At 39.0% G+C, this 20,665-nt stretch overlaps 1 protein-coding gene across 1 annotated transcript in view; it reads right to left on the bottom strand.

The window, feature by feature from the left end:
• LOC124118441 (deleted in malignant brain tumors 1 protein-like) overlaps positions 1 to 20,665 on the bottom strand; it is a 196,527-nt gene that overhangs the window by 111,378 nt on the left and 64,484 nt on the right. The window contains exons 6-8 of the mRNA XM_048398648.1: positions 17,774 to 18,106; positions 3,509 to 3,675; positions 3,016 to 3,157 (exon numbers count right to left, since the gene is read on the bottom strand). Coding sequence (XP_048254605.1) covers positions 3,016 to 3,157; positions 3,509 to 3,675; positions 17,774 to 18,106 — 642 coding nt within the window. The remainder of the gene's footprint in view (positions 1 to 3,015; positions 3,158 to 3,508; positions 3,676 to 17,773; positions 18,107 to 20,665) is intronic.

Below are 20,665 nucleotides of genomic sequence, written 5' to 3'. Positions count from 1 at the left end.
ATTGCGAGCTTTCAGCTCTGAACCCCAGATTTTCTTAAGTCTACATATGTATTATTATTTTTATTATTATTATACTGTACTGATTAAAATAAAAAAAGCAGCAAAGAGGGTTTGGGTGTTCCTAGCACAGTCAGGCTGGTGAGGTTCATCATCAGCTCAGGACCCTTATCCCCTCTACATGCAGTCCAGACAGCGAATGGGACTTCTCCTAGGAAGCGCTACCCAGTCAAACCCACCAAGAACTTTTCGGAGAATGTGAAGACTCTCCAACACTGTAGCCAGATTGTCAGAAGGGCTGTATTCAAACCCCGGTATCTCCTAGTGTCAGTCAACAGATTGGGAGGTACCAAACCTAAGACACCGAGAACGATGGGGAGTCGGAAAAGTTGGTAATTGGGATGCAAGTGTGAAAGCGAGGTCCGCCATGCTTTTCCTCAATCTTGTCAATCAAAATTCATTGATATAATTTATTTCATTGGATTTATCAAAAAGGACAAGATCAGGTGCGTTGGCCTGGATACGTCTGAGGCTGTAAACGGGCCTATTCCAAAGAATTTTGTATTGATCATTTTCCATCACGCCCTCTACATATTCTGGGTCGTACTATGGATGGACTTCTGCGTTGTGCCAAAGCTGGGCATCCACTGACAATGTGTTGGTCAGCCTCATTAAATCCATTACATAATCAACATTTCATATGTATATGTTGATGCAAAATCATACATTGACTGTTTCGAGTGGGAAGTGACTGGTCCTAAGCAGCAAACAAAAATCCTCCTGTTTCACTTTTCAGGCCAGCCGACGTCATCCAAGTGAAGGACACTGCAGAGTTCCTGAACTTCTCATCACACTGCACATTAACTAGATGCAGTGGTCTTCAGAAAGCCTCTCCTTGAAAAACTGACTTTGGGCTGGCTTGATATGGCACTTCGCATGGTAGTCATTCATTTCTGTACCGTCCAGCAGTACACAACCATCAACAAAATCAACACCGACATTGAGATTATGTCCCACACACTTGGCTCGTTTAAGTAAAGTGTGGAATGCCTTGTTTTCATCATGAGTCACAAGAGGATCATCAGAAAAATAATTGTGTGCAAAAGTGCACAAAACAATTTTATCATGAAGAGACCCAAGGTTAATCCAACCTAGCCCTCCCATTATAATTGGTAAATATAAGCGATTGAGGGAAGAGCGCGGGTGGTGGGATCTATTGTCTGACATAATTTTTCGTGTGAGGGTGTCAATACCCTGAAGTTCTTGTTTCGTCCAGTCAACAACGTCAAAAAAATATGAAAGGACGGGTACAGCATAAGTATTTGTGCCTTAACTTTATAGCGAGCTTTCAGCTCTGAACCCCAGATTTTCTTAAGTCTACATTTGTACACTGCCCGAAGTTGTTCCTTGATATGGAGTTTGTCCCTAATTATTATTATTACTTATCATGTTTTCAATGGAAAAGACACAGTTAATCGAACAGATCGCAACACACCGAGAGTGCATGCATTCGGTTTGTTGTGGTCTCCGTTGAAAATGTGGCAGGTTTAAATCATTGTAATTTGTAGTTTGTGTGGCTATCACTAAATAAGATGTGTACATATTCCAAAATTTGTTGTCTCTGCTGGTTTTCATTGGTAGCCCTGATCGTGTAAAACAATACTTAAGAAAAGGTGTGAGAGATGTGCTTTTCTTCTGAGCAGGAAACAGCAATATATAAAATTATGATATTTGTGGGAGTACTTATGAACTTTCGGCCTTATACTGTGATAGACTTTACGGGTGATGTTATAGCTTTTGTCTGTTGCCTACTTTCCATTTGTTGGCCCAGTTTGAATTTCTAACCAAATCGTTATTATTACATTTGACTGCCGTGAATGGATCCTCTGTTGGTTTGGTTGGTTTATTGTTTAACACCGCATTTAGCAATATTCCAGCTATATGACGGCGGTCTGTAAATAATCGAGTCTGGAACAGACATTCCAGTGATTAATATCATGAGCATTGATCCACGCAATGGGGATCGATGACATGCATCAACCAAGTCAGCGAGCCTGACCACCCGATCACTTTAGTCGCCTTTTACGACAAGCAAAGTCACCTTCTACGGCAAGCATTCTTCACGGGTCAGATCCTCTGTAATAGCATATATTGATCAATCATCAGTAAAAAGGTGTATGTTGCTATATATTCCTTCAACAACATCATTCATATAAACGATAAGCAGCAGTGGTCCTAGCGCAGATCCTTGAGGTACAGGAGCTTGTACCGACGTTAATTCTGAGGTATAACACTAAACCAACACTCTGAGCTTTAGTGTTTACGTAACTTTCAAATTAATTTGAGAAAGCACCCCGTATGTGGTGGGCATTGTTTATGGATAATACCATTATGCCATACCCTATCAAAGTCGTTTCTTATGTCACACAACATGACACTGATTGTGTACAAGGTTGTGTTCTGTGTGTGTTATCTATAATGTCTTCTACTGTGAATTCATGAGCCCTTTTGGATTTATTTACGACTAATAATAACAATAGGCAGTTTATATTGTGCATATTTCTAAACCACACAGGGTCATGCTTAAACCACTATTTTTACCCAAGTCACTCAATCAGTGTGCACTCAACAATCATTCTCAGCTCCCTGGAGAGTATGTAATCTAAGCTGCCTGTTAGACGCTAGCAGGTTAACAACCACCATCAACTTACATTTCATCTCACTGACACATTTCTTCACAGAGAGACTAACATCAGTCCTGTCTGACAAAAGCTTGTTCTAAAAAGAGACGTCCATAAAGTGAGCATGCTGACGATCAACTGAAATCAAGGTGTCCCTTGTCAGCAGGCTACATAAGATAGGAAACAAACACAATATACAGCATATCTTCACAGAACATGCCTACAGCCACGACCACGACAACAAGCATGTTGTCAACTGCAAGGTGATAAAGAAAAGAAATCAATGGAGACAAATTACAAAGTAAACAAAATATCATAGAAGTACACATCCACATACCTGTCCATACAGCCCTAAATCCCTTCCTAACATTCCAGGGATCCGTAGTAAACACAACACGGTAGAAGACAGCTGATTGGACAATGTAGCCATGTCTGTCTCCACTTAATGAGGCAAGGAGGTTGCTGGAGGCATCGTAAACCTGCAATTAATATATGGAGGGTTTAATCCCTTTTGCCTAAATCCCTATTTGCCAACCTATTAACTGCAAGCACCTTCGGATTGAAAAAACACACTTCCTTACAGCGATAACAAGCAGGACCCTCACATGTGTCATTACTATAGTCATCATAATTCAAATAGAATACTTAAACTAAATATTAGTAATACCTAATATCAAAACAAAGGTTTTAAAGACAAACATTCTATGAAAGAACATTTATGTCAAATCCTATAGTTTATATATATTATAACTGTTGAAATAATATTTTTTGGGGACATGGCAATTATAAACATAAGCAAAAATACCTGCCCAGCTACAATGTTTGCATACCTTGACGACATCATTCCCTTCCTGTGTACTGAAATTTGTAAACACGAGTGTGACCAATGTCTCGCCTGCATCAATGGTGTAGACGCAGTTCAAATAGTTGCCGTAATTGCCAGGGTAGTTTGGTGAGGAGATAGAGCCAGATGAGTTTGTGTAGCCTTCACCACATCCTGAAGTATAGATACAAGAAGTGTTATCGCTATCCCCAGTCATGTGTAAGTAAGTGAGTGAGTAAGTTGTGTTTAACACTGCCTTTAACAATATTCAAGTGATATTATGGCGTGTCAGCCTAATATTGAGGAAAGTTTGGATTGGATTTCCAAGGCTCATATATGGTTTTGCAGCTGAAAAAGAAATCTGAGTCTCAATACAAAATCTTCTCTCAATACAATCTCTTAAATAAGCTAATTTCAGTAGTTTTTGATAAATCTAGTCCCACGTGCAGACACTATTCACTTTGAAAAATATCATGGATCAAGGGCCATAACTGTGTATGCTCAAAATAAAAAAAAACATGAAGTAAGGAAAGTAACTCTGGAAAAAAATAATTTATGTGACCAGGAATCTGAGTGAATGGTCTCGTGTTATCCATCAGACATGGACGAAACCTCCTTCACTCCTGCTAAGACGATATGATAGGTAAGATGGAGCGCCGTATCTAAGAGTGTCTGTACAAACTTTACAATGTAACAAATTTGTATTACCTGATACACTTTTGACACGCCCTGATGGAACAAAATATTGTTCTAAACAGTGTAAGTATTAAAATGTGCATGTTAATATGACTGTCATATCCAAACATATCAGCCTTCAATTCTCGTCATTCTTTATTGTTTCACGCTTACGCAAAATAACATCTAGATATAACCTGATACTTTAATATTAGCAATACAAGTTAGTTCCTTAATAAATACATCCTAAAATAATATGAAACCATAAATTGGTCACGAACGCGGCATGCCATAAACAAGCTAGATATGTGCATGCGGATTGTTAACTTCCTTCCTCACACTTGCCGTTTAAAGCAGGCATGACTTCGCGGATTGTTTACAACAAGTACTTGTTCTGACACATCGCAACTGCACATGCTGTCACCCGATTTGTCATAAATGTCTCATAAATAGCGTAATGTGCTGAACATTTAGTCCAAATCAATTGCAAAGGGCAATGCTAAGAAATAGCCAAACATATACTAAATGGATATAACTTTCACAGTCAAATACAATGTGCAATTTCGCTAACAAACATCTAATTGCAACTAAATAACTTACTGGCTACCATGACTTATATCTGTACGAGAAGTCACTGATACATATTTACAGATGCCATATATCAATATTGGTCTCTAATATTGCTTACAATTGATGAAACTATGTGTGTTTGTATTTAGTAGGTGATCCTTTACATAATAGAATATCTGTAATTTATATTAACGTATGCTTTAATAGAGAACTTATATTAAAGGAAATTTCCTATATGTATGATTTCTTCTCCTCTCTAATTCTCATGTACACTGACTTGCGATCGGGATTCACCTTTCCGATTTGCACACGACACTTACCTGAAAACCTTATACAGTGATCTGTGCAATATTATTATGAAGTCCACGATGTAATGTTGGTGTAAACAGTTACTTTTTTCACAACACTTCAGACTGAAGATGTCTTTTATTTGGATTTCAAACCAATGCGGAAGCCGGTCTAAACATGGAGGACGATGTTGAATGTACAACTAAGCTATATTGTCACGATAATGCAACAGAGTACTACGCTGTATTCTGTCTAATTTAATCATAAAATGTTTCCTTAACATTTTAGATACTGGATGCACCACACAAAGTTCTATGTATGTCATACAGGATAAACATCAACACATCCTGCCTTTCTAAAGTCATCCATTCATGTGATCTGTATATTGTACGTTGTTTCAAATTTGAAACAGCAATATCAAGAACAGCAATTTAAACCGCTGAATATCCTAACACAAAACAATTATTTAGCACCCGTGTAAATATGGGATGGATGGTAAAATCTATATCATGATGAATTCAGAAACACAGTTTATTGCAGATGTATTTAGTAATGCTAACGCTTACTGTTTAATATATAGTAGAACGTAGACAATGTTTATTTCACATGTGTTACAGTTTAAATAGTAAGGATAATGCTACTCTATCGCCTCAATTGATGTTGCCAATGTATTAAACTTCAAAAGAACTGCAGACTCTTTTAACTGGTTTGAACAGTTATAATAAGTATGAGTTGATGAGATGACGAGGCATTTGGATTCCTCAAGAGTGTCATCGATTCGCTCCTAAATCCCACCCGCCCACAAACACGCATATTCCGGCATTACGGAACCCATAATTTCCTTGCTGAAAACGGGATATGTTTTAGCTGGTAAGGCTAAGAAGGGAGAATGGAATGAAATGAGATTGAATGTTTTATTACATATATGCTCTCGCGTCTGTTAGAGACTTTGCTCTATACACTTCAGGAAACCACAATCTGGTCTACAAAACTGTGACAGGTCTAGATGTATCGAATCTGTAAATGGAGGGAATCTCTGCGCTTCTTACTATTATAATTAGCTTAACCGACAATATAATAAAAACAAAATTGATAACTTTTGATTCCATCAATTAAAGCACCTTTTGCTACGGGATCCATATATATAATCCATCTTTTAAACTCTTCTTGTTGTCAGTATTCCAAGGTGAAGAGGAACTTATTAACATTGAAAGCGAAACACTGCTCTTATTTCACTTTTTTGATACTGAAGCTTTAAATCATTATAACCCCGTTCGTCAAAGGATGCCTGCCTCTAAAGACCCATGTCCATCTGGCTCACCTTAACGACGCAGCCACTGTTTTGGTTAACCTGAAAGTTTGACCACAAATGGGGCAACTATTTGAAAGACACCACTGGTGAAAGAGTTCATTAATAACTGACATTTTTCCAGAAGTGTGGATTATTGGTATAACAGTACAAATCTGGCGACCACACATTTACGAATAATTATGGGGGTATATCTCTTTTAAGTGTTAGGGGGAAATATTCAAATCTATTGTTGGATAAATGTTAAGAAAATGGACATAACTAAGCAAGCAGGCTTCAGAATAGATGCTCAACGATCACTCAACAAGAAACAATATTTTTTTCAAGAACGCTGATAACTCTTTTGGGAAGGAAATCTTTTCTTTTAGCCCAGTTTGTTGTGGACAGTGCACAACGATATCATGTAAGCTGTCCCGTTTTCCCGTCATTCTGGATCATTCCCAAAGGTAGTGGATGCACAATATCACCTTAAGAAACAGACATCAGCTACATTTTGAATTTTACCATATTATATTCATGTATTGGTTCAATTAAATATTTTTCGATGAGTTATAGATATGTTTGTGCCAATGAAACAGAGAGTGGCCATCATTCAATCTACTGCTAGTTAAGATATCAATTTAGATATGATGTTAGTAACATTAGTATCAGTAATTGTACTGGTATGCTATCAGTATAGATAACAGACGATGAAATAAAAAAACTTCTCACAAATCTTGAATCTGGAAAAACATATGGAATATGACGCAATCAGTAGACTTTATTCCATATCTAAACATATTATATAATACTATCTTGATTACTGACATTTTTCAGATGTATGGTTTATTTGTTTAATTGTACATATCTGGCGATCCCACATTGTTGGTGTTAGGGGGAAATATTCATATATATTGTTGAATAAAGATTAAGACAATGGACTGAACGAAACGGGATGATATCAGAATCGGAAGTAGGCTTTAGAAAAGATGCTTAAAAGATCACACAACAAGAGACAATATTTTTGTGTGTGCTACATGCCCTCAGCCATAAAAACATACGAAAAGCTCAACATTGTTTTTATGCTGTCTTTAAATTTCACAAAAAGGCTTTTGACTATGTTGATAGAAAGAAACTCTGGAATAGTCATACAAAAGCCTCAATGGACAAATGGTTAATTTAATTCAAAACATGTATGAAAATGTTTGTGCAAGTGTGAAAATAGAACATTTAAGAACAGAAATGTTCACAACTTCTAGTGGCGTTCGACAGGGGTGTACGGTATGCCTGTTACTGGTTATCCTCTTCATAAATCAGTTAAACACAGAAAGCAGAGGCTAGTGAAATTCATAGAAAGCTTTGTTGGGAAATTATTGAAGTACTTGATCTTCTATTATCTGCAGATGATGTTGTTTTACTTGCAGACACTGTGGTAGATTTACAAAAAAAACTGGATCATATGATGACACAAGGGGTTGAAAGATGACATTTAAAAAACATTGTGAAATTGTTTATAACGAAAAAGAAATTACAGTTAATTCATACTGTAAGTATTTAGGGAATATATTAACGTCAAGGTTAATTTGGTTAAATTCAAAGTTGATGAAGAATTATCCCTATATACCTTTAGCAACGGTTGTTACGGGAACCCGGTTTAGGGTTTCACAAGACAGTGTCATAAATGTTTGAGGACGTTCCGTATTAGATTTCTTTAAATAAACTGGATTAAGAATATGTAATGGCAGGATAGGAGCAGATGGAAGCATTGGACAAATGGCAAATAATGGCACAAGCCTGGTGGATATATGATATGTGATTGCTAGTGAACATACAGTTCGCTCCGTGGTCTGGTGGATTGAGCGTCTGCCCGGAAAGCGGAAGGTCATGGGTTCGATCCCTGGCCGCGTTATACCCAAATACGTTAGAAGATGGTGATTGTTGTTACCCTACCTGGTGCATCTCATTGGGTGAGCATTATAAATTCGACATTAATCCGGACACACACACGCGCACATAAACACGCACACACGCACACACACACACACACACACGACATGCACGGTTTAAGTGCAATAATCTTGAGTGCGAAGTTAAAGCCCATTTCACCTTACCTCACATTCCCATATTTCACTTCATTTACTTTGAGTTGAGTTGTCACATAACTGTTAGACTTTCTCTTTCTGTACATGTACCAATTGTTCTATGGATAATTATTTAACACCGAAACACAGATATGATTGGGATTGACGAGCACAAAGATGATTATACTCGTTACTGGTGTAACCAGTCACTCTCGATCGTGATGGATTTCTGCTGTCAGCTGCTGACGCCTCATTACATTGAAAATGATGTTATCTTGTTTGAAAATAAACGATATCTAGTGGAAGTAAGTGTGTCAAGGTTTTATGTGAGCAAGCATATAATCATTTGTCAAAGAGTAGTAACAAGTATGCTAATGAATGACGCAATGTCCATGCGACTGCACATCGATGGCTCTTTGTATTTCATGCTTGCAAGTAAGATGAGTGTTGACAGACATAGTACACAGTAGCTTGGACATATTACAAAGACGTGTGATGAGAAAACAGATGGTGCATCTAACCTGTCTCTGCAAAAAGCATTTATTTCTAATGATAGTAACTTTCTGGTCTTTAGTTTCATGTAAGTCAATGTAACAACTCAAGTCCAATCACAGGGCAAGAGTTGGGATGGCATGTACAATCACTGTGTCAAGGTTTTGGTAAAAAGACTTGAGTATGCTGGATTTTCTAAATTTGTTACCTCAGAATTTGATGAACTTAATAATAACTCAGTCGATGAATCTTTGTAGATGGAATCAGAAATAACTCTTTCAGAATCACTGATGCTACTTATACTATGAAACCTTGAAACTTTGAAAAATATAATAAAATAATTGTAACAGCTGTATATTGTGGGCCGACGTTCGGATAGCAAATGGGGGAAGCAGGTTTTCGAAAAGGATTCAGAACAGTCAGTATATTTATACTCAAAACTATACTCGAGAATAATATATCGCGAAGGTGCGGTCGGTTTCATTGCGCTTTCATTGACTTCAAAACTGCATTTGATTTGGTGTACAGAAATTATTTATTATGAAAATTCTGCCATGGTGTGGTTAAAGGGCGAATCAAAAGATTATTTAAGAATATATTTAAGGTTAAATTTTCATATTTCAGTGAATGCAGGGTAAACTGATTTTTTAGCTATAGATTGAGACAAGGATGTTAGTTGTCTCCATTTTTTTTTTCTAAAATGATACTGTCCTGGGCCCTGGGCTTTGATGGGCAAAGAAGTGTTCATCCTGATAGGTTATCTTTATCTTATCATTTGCAGATGAAATTGTTCCACAACAGAGTTATTAAGTTACAAAAGCATCTGGATATATTGGCTCTTTATTGTAGTGACTTGGATTTAAAAGTCAATACTTACAAGAGTAAACTTAGTCACTGAATGCACTCTGGGAGATTTCATCTAAATAAGCGGTACTTGGAAATTGTCCCAAACTTTCTCATCAACAGGGTCTTGGGCGTTGAAAAAAAATCTTCCCTTCATTCACAATACTATCAATACTATCAATATGCTCTTTCATATTTTGCATATTTAACTTTTACCAATCCTATTGTGTGGTACTGAGGTCAAGGGTTTCCATCAATCTAAACATTTTCATAATATACACAAGATTTTTTAAACGTTAATTTAATTCCTACTACATTTGCAAGAGAGGAGGTTGGAAGATTGTCCCTTAGAGAAAATCAACATGTTTATAGGATACTGTTATTGTGCGTCACTTTCATAATTTCCATTTCAGGAAAGCTGATAATGTTGCTGAGTCTTGGATGTAAATATTTGGTAGCAGGAAAAACCGAATCATTAACAGATGAACAAAATTGTTTTCAGCCTACTTTTGTTACATTTGTCTGTCTGATACTGTATAGATATACGGTTTGTGGAACAAATTATGTAAAATTGGGGTCCGTAGAATAAAAGTAAATGCAGTACAGTCTTAGTATGTTGATGCTCAGTGTGCATTTGAGTGAGTGAGTGAGTTAACATTTACTGTCACATCGGCATTATTTCAGCCATATCGTGACGAGAAAAAGTACTATAATCAAAATACATATATTTAGACCATAAAAACCTGTCTTTGAAGGACAGTTAAATAACTAGATTTATCACAGATTTTATTTAAAACTAGCTGATAATCATTTAAATATAACTTCATACGTAACAAGACAAGATAAAAATTAGCTATAGATCGCCAGCCACTGAAAGTAGATCACCACACTGGAGTCCATGGGGACTTACAGTACCTTTGCTACCTGCATGGACCCCAGCAGGATTTACACCATCCTGTCAGTCGCTGGCGATTGTAATGGAAGATTAGCCACAATTAAAATGACAAAAAATATACGGATAAAAACGTAGTAGATGTAAATATTCTTTGAATGACGGGGACAATAATTGTACAGCACTTTAACCCCCTTCGAGGATACAGCCACAAACAATCACAGATATTAATTTATTCTACTAATGTTAAAAAAATTATTTTATACAAAACAAGTTAACAAAATTTAATTTACAACTCTATTTCTTTTAAAAAGCCAATAATTAAATGGGAACTGAAATTATTAAAAAGATCCTTCATAGATTTAACTTTGAAATATTTATCCCTTGTGATGGAAAAATCAACACAGTCAAGCAGGACATGCTTGACCGTGATTCTTTCATCACAAGGGATGCAGAACGGAGGATCCTCACCTTTCAATAAATATTCATTGGTGTAGCGCGTATGGCCAATACGACATCGTCGTAAAATGACCTCCTCAAATCTGGACTGACAACCCAAGTAGGTGTAACCGATATTTGGTTTAATGTTATGTAATTTATTAATACCTACCTGGGTGTCCCACTTCATTTGCATTAGATCTCTGATGTACGATCTATTCAAGGGTTTAATATCACTGTAGGGGATTAGAAGTGGTGTCACAGATTTGTTGAGTGCTGCTTTTGCATCAGCATCAGCCATTGTGTTACCAACGATTCCAACATGGCTGGGTAACCAACAAAAAACGATGTCGTATTGGCCAGTAGCTAGATCATTATATAATTCGACAATTTCGAGTAAAAGTGGATGTGTACTGGACATAATGTGAATAGCCTGAAGACACGAAAGAGAGTCTGAAAATATTATGAACTGCTTATGCTTAGATTGATTTTGAATGTATTTAAGAGCTGTTAAGATGGCGTGTGATTCTGCCCTGAAAATGGAACTGTCATGTGGCAACCTGAACGATATTGTTGTGGATCCAATTTTAGTAGCGCTAGCAACTGCGTCACCATCCTTTGATCCATCTGTAAACATAGATTTGTATGTATCATATTTAGTTCTCAGTGTGCATTTGAAGTTAACAACTCTCACACACACCGTTTTAATGTGAACCTTGGTGTAAAGCTTGGCTGCAAATTGTCATCTACATTATCTGTTTACATTTAACGATGTGTCTGATGCTCTTAATAATCTGAGGTGTGGTGTACATGCTAATGGTTCTATTATTTCTATTTTAATGTATGAAGATGATATTGTTTCAATTGAAGCCTCACTACATTATATGCTAACCGTACTTTGAGACTTGTATAATAGATGACAGTTGACAGTTAATAGGAGGAAAACGAATGTTATCCATTTCGGAAACCTTTCCCAACACTGATCGCAGTTTGATTTTAAGTACAACAGTTTTACAGTTGACTACATTGAATCTTACAGTGATTTTGGAGTATGGGTCTTATGTCACCAGTTGTTAAACAACATATACATGATTTAGGCTATATTTAAAGCTTAGTGATGGGTCTGATACCCGTTACTGTTTGAGCAAGACATATTTAACATGTTGAACAATCATAAAACTTCTTGGATAAATATACTTGTAAGACATGGCCGTAGCAGATGAGGTGACATGGGGTTGAACGTCGCGTCCAAGATTATTGCACTTATAAAGCGACATGCATGCGTGCATGCACGTATGTGGACCCGTGAAGGTCGGGGTAGAATACGTCTTCAGCAACTCATGCTTGAAGTAAAAGGCGACTATGCGTGTCGTAAAAGGCGACTAACGGGATCGGGTGGTCAGGCTCGCTGACTTGGATGATGCAGATCCCAAGTGCGTGGATCGATGCTCATGATATCAATGACTGGATTGTCTGGTCCAGACTCGATTATTTAGAGACCGCCACAATTGGTCCACAATGTTTTGAAGGGTTTAAAGACAAAATTAAGGATAATGGAGTACATTTTTACTATCATGTATTTTTTATGAAGATTAAGACACGTACTTTTTAGATATTGATATTACAAACTTATTCTTACTGATTTAAACAAACATGTATTTACTTTAAAGTCAGAAATGTCCAAGTTATGTATATATACTCAGGTTATGTAACACTTTACACATAAATAAACTATTTCTATCTCTCTACATTGACTTACACATCCCTTTTTCCACTGGATGAATGATCGTCATTCAACGTTGAGTGTTTTTTCAGGGGATCATTCTCATTAAAATTAAGCAATAATGAATACATAATGTGTTCGTGATGGTGTGTTATCTATATCCTTAGTCTCTATTGCCTTAGGCTTAGGTTTGTATCGATAAGTAGAGTATTGTAACATTTACATTTGTAGTCAAATTCAGATGACTGCGTGCGTGTTAAGGGAAGCTTCTCGTCATTAAGTCAGTGTTCATACTAACAATTCTGGATATGTGGAGCATAAGCGTTAGCACTACAGACGTACCTTTCTGTCATTGTATTTGGATGCGACTTGAGTATGTTCAATTACAGTGATAACTATTGTTTGATAATTCTTATGGAACTTCCATCTCCATTACATATTTGCCAGAATATACCGAAGGGACCTGGTGGGATCTGCCTCTAGTAACTCCCTGTGTAATTAACGATAACCTCTTCTGGAAACCATTATTCTCTGATTCTATGCATTAGTCGAGATAATTTCCTCCGAAATTCCACCTGTAGACTTAAAAATCAGAAAGTCTCAAGAATCAGTCAAATATGTGATACTTTTACTAGAATTACCGTTGTATTTGCAGATCTGGTTGGTAATAATGAAATCGTTTCTGGTCTATTTCTACTAATGACGTCATTTCTTGTTAAATTTTGATTTGTGATACTAATACCGGTGCTGATGTCGCTTCCGGTGCTGACGTCGCTTCCGGTTTGTCCTTTCCTTTTTATTGGATAATGACGTCTCTCAAGGTCTATTTCTACCTAAGACGTCATTTCCTGATTTGGTAGACCTTTTCTGCTATTGCCGGTGCTGACGTTATTTCCGGTTAGGATCACACTTCCGGTGATGACGTCACTTCCGGTCACTGGCCATGGAGGCGGTTAATACTCAAGGTGCTTCTAATCCATCCTACACTTTATAGACAGGATAATCAAGGGTGTGTTATGAAGCCCACTGACAGCTAGACATAACTTGTTCTACTGATACAGGTGTCCATGAAGTAAGAATCATGGCTAGGACTCTACTCTCATGAGCCGAACAGGATCCAAGACGTGGGGTGGTATTCTGTGCCTGCTTATAACTCACTGCAATGATAGCCTTAAGTAAGCCCCCGATCATAGCCTTGGTGATGTCCTTGTTGGATTGAGTCTTGCAGGATATAAAGCGTCTCCTCCGTAGCGTCTACATGGGTCTGTAGCCGAGAGATAGAACTTGAGAGCTCTGATGGGACATCAATGTCTGTTTGGGTGATGCACTGTTGGTCCCAATGCAGAAATGGTATTGTATCTATGACCCAAGGGCCCCATTATGGTAGACTGATTTCTGGCTACACAATCTGGGAGCGACCTTAGAGTGATTGAGACCAAATGTTGATTATGAGTGAGACTAGAATAGTCCAGGGCATGGAGAAATTCTTGCTGCTGTCGCCATGGCTAGGATGAAGGATGCCTTCCTTGTTGATGGAGTAAGGTAGCCTTAGCCATAGACTTGTGAGGTTCCCTTAAAAATGCCGATAGTACACCAGATAGATTTCACTTGGGGAAAGACATGAGGTGTGCAAACATCTTCTAGTAGAAAGGATCTTATTAGTCTGTTTAGAATTGGGTGGTTTCCATTGACAGTCCGTCATGTTGAAGTACAGATTGAAGAGCCGATCTGTAACTTTCTATCGTCCCATGTCGGAGCTTTTTTTCCTGATGTACACTGATGTAGTGATTTTGTGTGATAAATTTCAGGCGTTTAGATGAAGGCTGGGCAGGATGTCATGGAAAGATTTTGACTTGGGCTGTCGTAACAGATCTCAAGGTTATTGGCGAGGTTCTTCCATTAGTAAACTTAATAATCTAGGGAACCACGTTCTGCTGGTCTAGATTGGTGCTATACGTAATTATCACGCAATCCTTCTCCTGCACCTTGTGGATGACCTTGTGTAGGAGAGACCATGGTGAGAATGCCTATGCAAATAGATCCGTCCAATCCATCGATAGCGAATCGATCTGGTGAGCCCTTTGGATGGGAACTTATCTGCCATAAACCGGAGTGGATCGTTCTTGTAGGTGACAAATAGATCTTCGTGCGGTGTGTCCCATAACGTGGTCATCAAAGCAAAGACCTGGGGATGTAAAATCCATTCTGTTGCCACTATACTCCCTTGGTGGGAAAAGCTGCCGTCAAGGTTGTGTTTCCCGGGAATATGTCTCGCTTCCATCCGACAACTGATAGAGTCAGCTCGTCCACTTCAGTCTGCTAGTGTCGGGATATGACGAAACGTGGAAAACTGTGTTGTCAGCAATCCAATGCCAAATCCCTAGTGGACGTATAGGCGCACCCGTTCTGTATCGAGGAGCGGTCGTAGCAATTTGGCAATGTACAGGACAGGTTAAACAATTCCTTGATCTGAAATCGTTTCCATCGCATAAGCGTTCCTGTTGTTATATCGGGGAACGATGGTGCGTGGTGTCTCGTTCACTACGTGTGCAGGCATCAGACATCCACTGTATTTGTGAATTGGCTACATGATGTGTCTGATTCCAGTGACAAACCAGTTGATATAAGTGCCGATGTCCATAGAATATTTGGATACCGAGGACGGATCCTTAATCCATGAAGCAGGTAACGTGACATTAGTATTAGGGTTGCGTACTAGCTTCATAAAGTCTTCGTCTAAACTTTGATAATCCGGAAATGGAGCATCATGTGTTCTATACAACTTCTGCTTCAATGGAGGAAAGTGTAATTGTTCATCATGTCTGAGCTTGAGTAGGCTTTCTGACATCTATTCTACTATCTTGCCTGCATAACTCGGTCAAGGCAACGTCTAGTAGATATGTTGAGATGATGAAGAAACATTACATCCCCCATATTCTGGCATCTTAGATGGCGAATTTCTGTCACATGAGGTCGGAGTACAGGCATGAGGTGATATAACTCCTGGATGAGTTCGACGAAGTATATCCCTCCGTATAATTCCATTGGAGGGAGTCTTCAGCCTGATTAATCTCTTCATAAACCTCCACTTCCGCCTCCGAGTGGCCATGGGTAGCTTGGATATTCGTAATATTTCATACACTCCACGTGATTCCCTTTCGGTTCATTATCCGCTGTTGTCCAGGATTCCGGTATGATTAAGCCGTGTGGCTTGTAATGGCTGCCCGTGTATACTGAAGCCCGTTCGGTATTCTTCGTCTCGGTCAGTTGGACGGTCCCGTGCGGTGTCTTAACGGTCGGCTGGGTTTCCATGGAATCCGTGCGTCGACCGTACGGTGTCTTAGCTGGGAAGTAATGCCTTGCGGTACCCTGCTGGGACCCAAACGAAGAATAGCTGACCGTGTCTCACGGTAGGGAAAAGCTTGCGAGCTGATACCCGGCTGGTCGGACGGCTGGTCGGACAGCTGGCCGTACAGCTGATCGGTTGTCTGGACAGCTGGCTGGCCCAGCTGTCTGGATGGTTGACTGGTCGGTACGGTCGGCTGGGGTAGGCGCTATGGCCGTGTGTGGTGCAAAGACAAATGGCTGTGCCCCATGCGGTCTCTTGACCTGGGAACTCTTCTTAGCCAGAGCTGTCAGTCAATTCTTCATTAACTTCAACTAACTTTTTGGCTGCTTCACGCCTTTTAGTCTTAGTTACACCATCAGCTAACTTTTTAGAAGAGGTTGGCACACTGCTCTCATCTAGCCTCCTCTGGACATATTACCCCTCCGCACTTCCAGCAGGTACGATGGGGATCTGCTGTGATCATGAACGACCACACTTCTTGAAACCAGGAGTAAGGGGAGACTCCCATTACTACCTACAACGCACCTCACACCAGCTTATGCTCACGTGCGTACGATCGTCACTCCGACTAGCAACTATCAACATTGACTTACTGTGTCTCTTTTTCTTAAACTATCAGAATAATCTAAGACTTATGTGACTACTACTCAGTGCTAGATCGTTACAACTATAAAATAGGTGTTGACTCGAGCACACACAGGAGAGAAGTGAGATTCCCGCCATTATGCACGTCATAACTTGGGTTGCTATTGTGCTATATGGGGAAAAACTAAGTGTGTGATTTACAGTGAAGAGGACGTCTGTTGAAAATCGGAGAGTTTTAGTCAGTGTGACTGAAGCCAAAATACAGGATTTATGGCAAAGATGTAATAGATTACAATTTTTAAAACTATTAATTTACTTTTACAAAATATACTGTAAATGCCAAAATATGTTTGCTACTTTGAAATGATGTATCAAGGATCGTGTAGAACATATATTGACAGTAGCGCGGGGACCTGGAGTTTGTCCACAGACCCGTATAAACAACACTACTTTTTCCCTTTTTACTGACGCAGTTAAAATTTTACTTTTGCTGGAGGCCTTTTCGCCAAATTTGTATAAATACAATCTTGCAAATGTGAACAAACAACGGCATCACTTCCGGCAGCCATCACGTGACATCCCTTCAAAGTAAATAATGTCAGATTGTGCGTTCAAAGAGCGTGCTAGTTTGAAATAATGAAATAAGGAGTTATGTTTGTGGATAACTATAGATTTCCTAAATCCTCATCACATTGTTGTAGGGCGACCAGTAGTGACACTTACAAACACAAATATTCAGTGTATAAAAATTATCTTTGCATTGATTCTTGCTTCAACTAACGAAAAGTAAACACATGTTGCGGCAGTGTCATACCTATCTCGCAGAAGGCTCTCATTATTTGAATAACACCATATGTACAATAAAACTACGTTTCCAAGAGACCAAGAAGGTATCCATATGCACGTTAGTCATGGTATTCAACAGGTTCTTAATTGTCAGCTAACAAATACATTGTGCAAAAGCTAACTGACAAACAGTGTGAATATCATAGTGACATTCCAGGTATTTGGGAGGCGTTTTGGATAAGACTTTCTGAATATTACTTACCAATCATTACCAGTTTCTGACCACAGCCAGTGATAATTTGACCTCCTGAGTCTGGTGAGCCTATGTAACACTTGTAATGACCTTCGTCTTCCCAAGTTACATCAGAGAGCACGAATCTAAACAAACCAGTTCCCGATGATGACACGTTTCCAATGAATCTCACTCTAGATGTGAACTTGTCACTGGCAGCTCTGACATCATTATATCCTGTGATGTGGAGAAGGCATCTCTTTGTCTCACTGTTACACACACTGAACTCGCTGGTCCCAGGATCCGGGATAATCCATGACAACGTGGCATAGCCACCGAACCTTGCACTGGAATCCTTAGCCACTGGAAAACAGAACATTTATGACAGCTTGACAGAGAAAGACACTCGCTAGAGTGTTAATAAATGTAAATAAAGAAATGATAGACAACGTGTTAAACACGAAAGTCTCTTAGCCTAAACAGAAAATACTGGACTTCCAGCATATTCAGGTACTTAATCCACAGAAGTTCTTGACTTGATCAACAGTAAAAAGGTACTTAAACTGAGCTAGATATGCTTGAGAAAAGTAGTTATTCACAGATTCCAAGATAAAGGGGGAAAACTAACTACTTATCAAATATTGGGGATGTAGGCATAAAAATAAAGGGCTGAACATTGGCTCCCCAAGGATAATATTAAAGATCTACAGCCATATATATACAATAAGTAGGGTGGTAGAAATGGTTACAAATACATGAGAATTATTTTTATAGTACTAGATAATTATTCTACTGCGAGAAATGTGAATTTTCTTATACACACATGGGATATCAAATTAACACATGATAATAGCATAAGATAACAAATACTAAAGAATGAAATTTACAGACAACAAAGTATTTAGCGGCACCCTAACAAAACACAGAGTTAAAGAATACATAAATGACGGAACGTGATGTAGCCTTGCATGTCTATGAACGGGTATATCTATTATAAAGTATATGATTCATGGCGTTTTAGATCATCACTACGATCTGTGTCTTTTCTGTCCACTAGCCCAGTTACATGAACATTACTGTCTTGTAGACAATAACTCTATATTATACCATGACGACAAGCATTGGTTCTTTGGGAACTATATTCTTACCCGTAATATTCACGGGTCTAACTGGCATGTGAGCACAACGCTACTGTTGCATGACATAAACAAATATGTTTCAAGAATACAATGAGTAATGACGTCTTGAAGACACACACATTAGCACAGCTTATATTCTTTGACTGTGAAATATCATATACAACAATGAAGACCATATGCGTTTCATTTCAGATACCGAACCTTCTTTGGATTTGTGCTTATTACAGTTTTGTGATTCTAAACTTTTAGATATCAACATACACTCTTCAAAAAAAAAGAAACGCACAGGTAGATTTTCAGTAAATTTATTGTATCATATCATAGATACCAATGTGAAATTTTGGAGCTCGATAGTCACATGTTGCATTGCAATTGAAAACTATTCATTGTCATGTCACAAAAGGCCAAAAGGTTGCACTGAACTCAGTATCTCATGTGACCGCCCCAGGCAGCAATCACGGCCTTGCATCTCCTCGGCACTGACTTGATAAGCGTACGAATTCTGTCCTGCGGAATTCTGCGCAATCCTGCGTGTAACACGTTGGCCAGTTGTTAGTATGTCTGTGGCGTGTCCTGACGTTGACGCTCACGTCGATCGAGTTCATCCTAGAGGTGTTCGATTGGGTTGAGATCTGGAAACTTGACGACCAGGGCAAGACGTTAATGTTGGCATTTTAAAGGTAGTCTACCGTGACACAAGCTGTGTGCGATGGAGCGTTGTGTTGTAGAAACAGTTCCCTCTGACGGTCAATGATTGGAAGAAGCTGAGGTTGAAGAATTTAAATCATGTAGCGATGTGCTGTCAAATTTCCCTGAACCACAACCAAGTCAGATCTCCTGGAGTAGGATACGGCCCCCATACCATAACACTACCGCCACCGTATTTGTCGAATTCACGTACACGATGTGGGGCACAACGCTCATTTCGACGACGTTAAACACGTTGTCTTCCATCTTGCCGGTGAAGAAGAAATCGTGATTCATCGCTAAACCACACTCGTCTCCAGTTTCTCAAATCCAAAGGCTGTTATGACACTAACGCAAGCGTCGCTTTCGATAAAACTGTAGCAAAACAGGGACGATAACTGCTCTTCTGGGTCGGATTCCAGCCTCACGAAGATGGTTCCTGAAAGTCTGGTCCGATATCCTCCTCAAACCAGGGATGCGTCCTGGAGTCTCAGTAGCAGTGGCATTGCTATGACGAAGGCTGAACAGTCGAATGTAGCGATCCTGTGCAGAGGTGGTAACTCTTGGTCGGCCGGCTGCAGTGGATTTGAACTGTAGCGTCACATGGCGGCAAATGGTGCTGTGGTGGACGTTGAAGTGGCGTGCAACAGAAGAGATTGCCATTCCACTCTTTGGATACGTCATATGGCCATGTTCCGATCGGCATGTTCCGCTGAGTCTCGGGATTTTCGAACTTGAAAAATGTTGACAAGTGTATAACAAATTATTGGCGTATGCTTGCCTTTTTATAGCCACTACCTCGAGTTACGAATGACATAACTCGCACGTGCATTTTGCTATACTTTTTTCCTCCATGACAATTTTGAAAAAGTGTGAAAACAATGCCGTTTAAGACATAGCAAATCGACAATGGCTACGTTTTGACGCACCATTTGTCGAATATCAGGCCACCAACATTTTCGAATAACATATATCCAGTTTTTATACCGGATTGTTGGTGGTCAGGTTCAGTGAACTACATATTACCTGTGCCTTTCTTTGTTTGACGAGTGTAAGATCTATGAATTCACTAATCAAAATTAAGCAAATTACCCAG

The sequence above is a fragment of the Haliotis rufescens genome, unplaced genomic scaffold (assembly GCF_023055435.1).
Source record: "Haliotis rufescens isolate VD_foot unplaced genomic scaffold, xgHalRufe1.0.p SCAF_18, whole genome shotgun sequence".
In the NCBI taxonomy this organism is placed as follows: domain Eukaryota; kingdom Metazoa; phylum Mollusca; class Gastropoda; order Lepetellida; family Haliotidae; genus Haliotis; species Haliotis rufescens.
The sequence above is the reverse complement of the archived record's forward strand: the minus strand, read 5'-3'. Positions and strand labels throughout refer to the sequence as shown.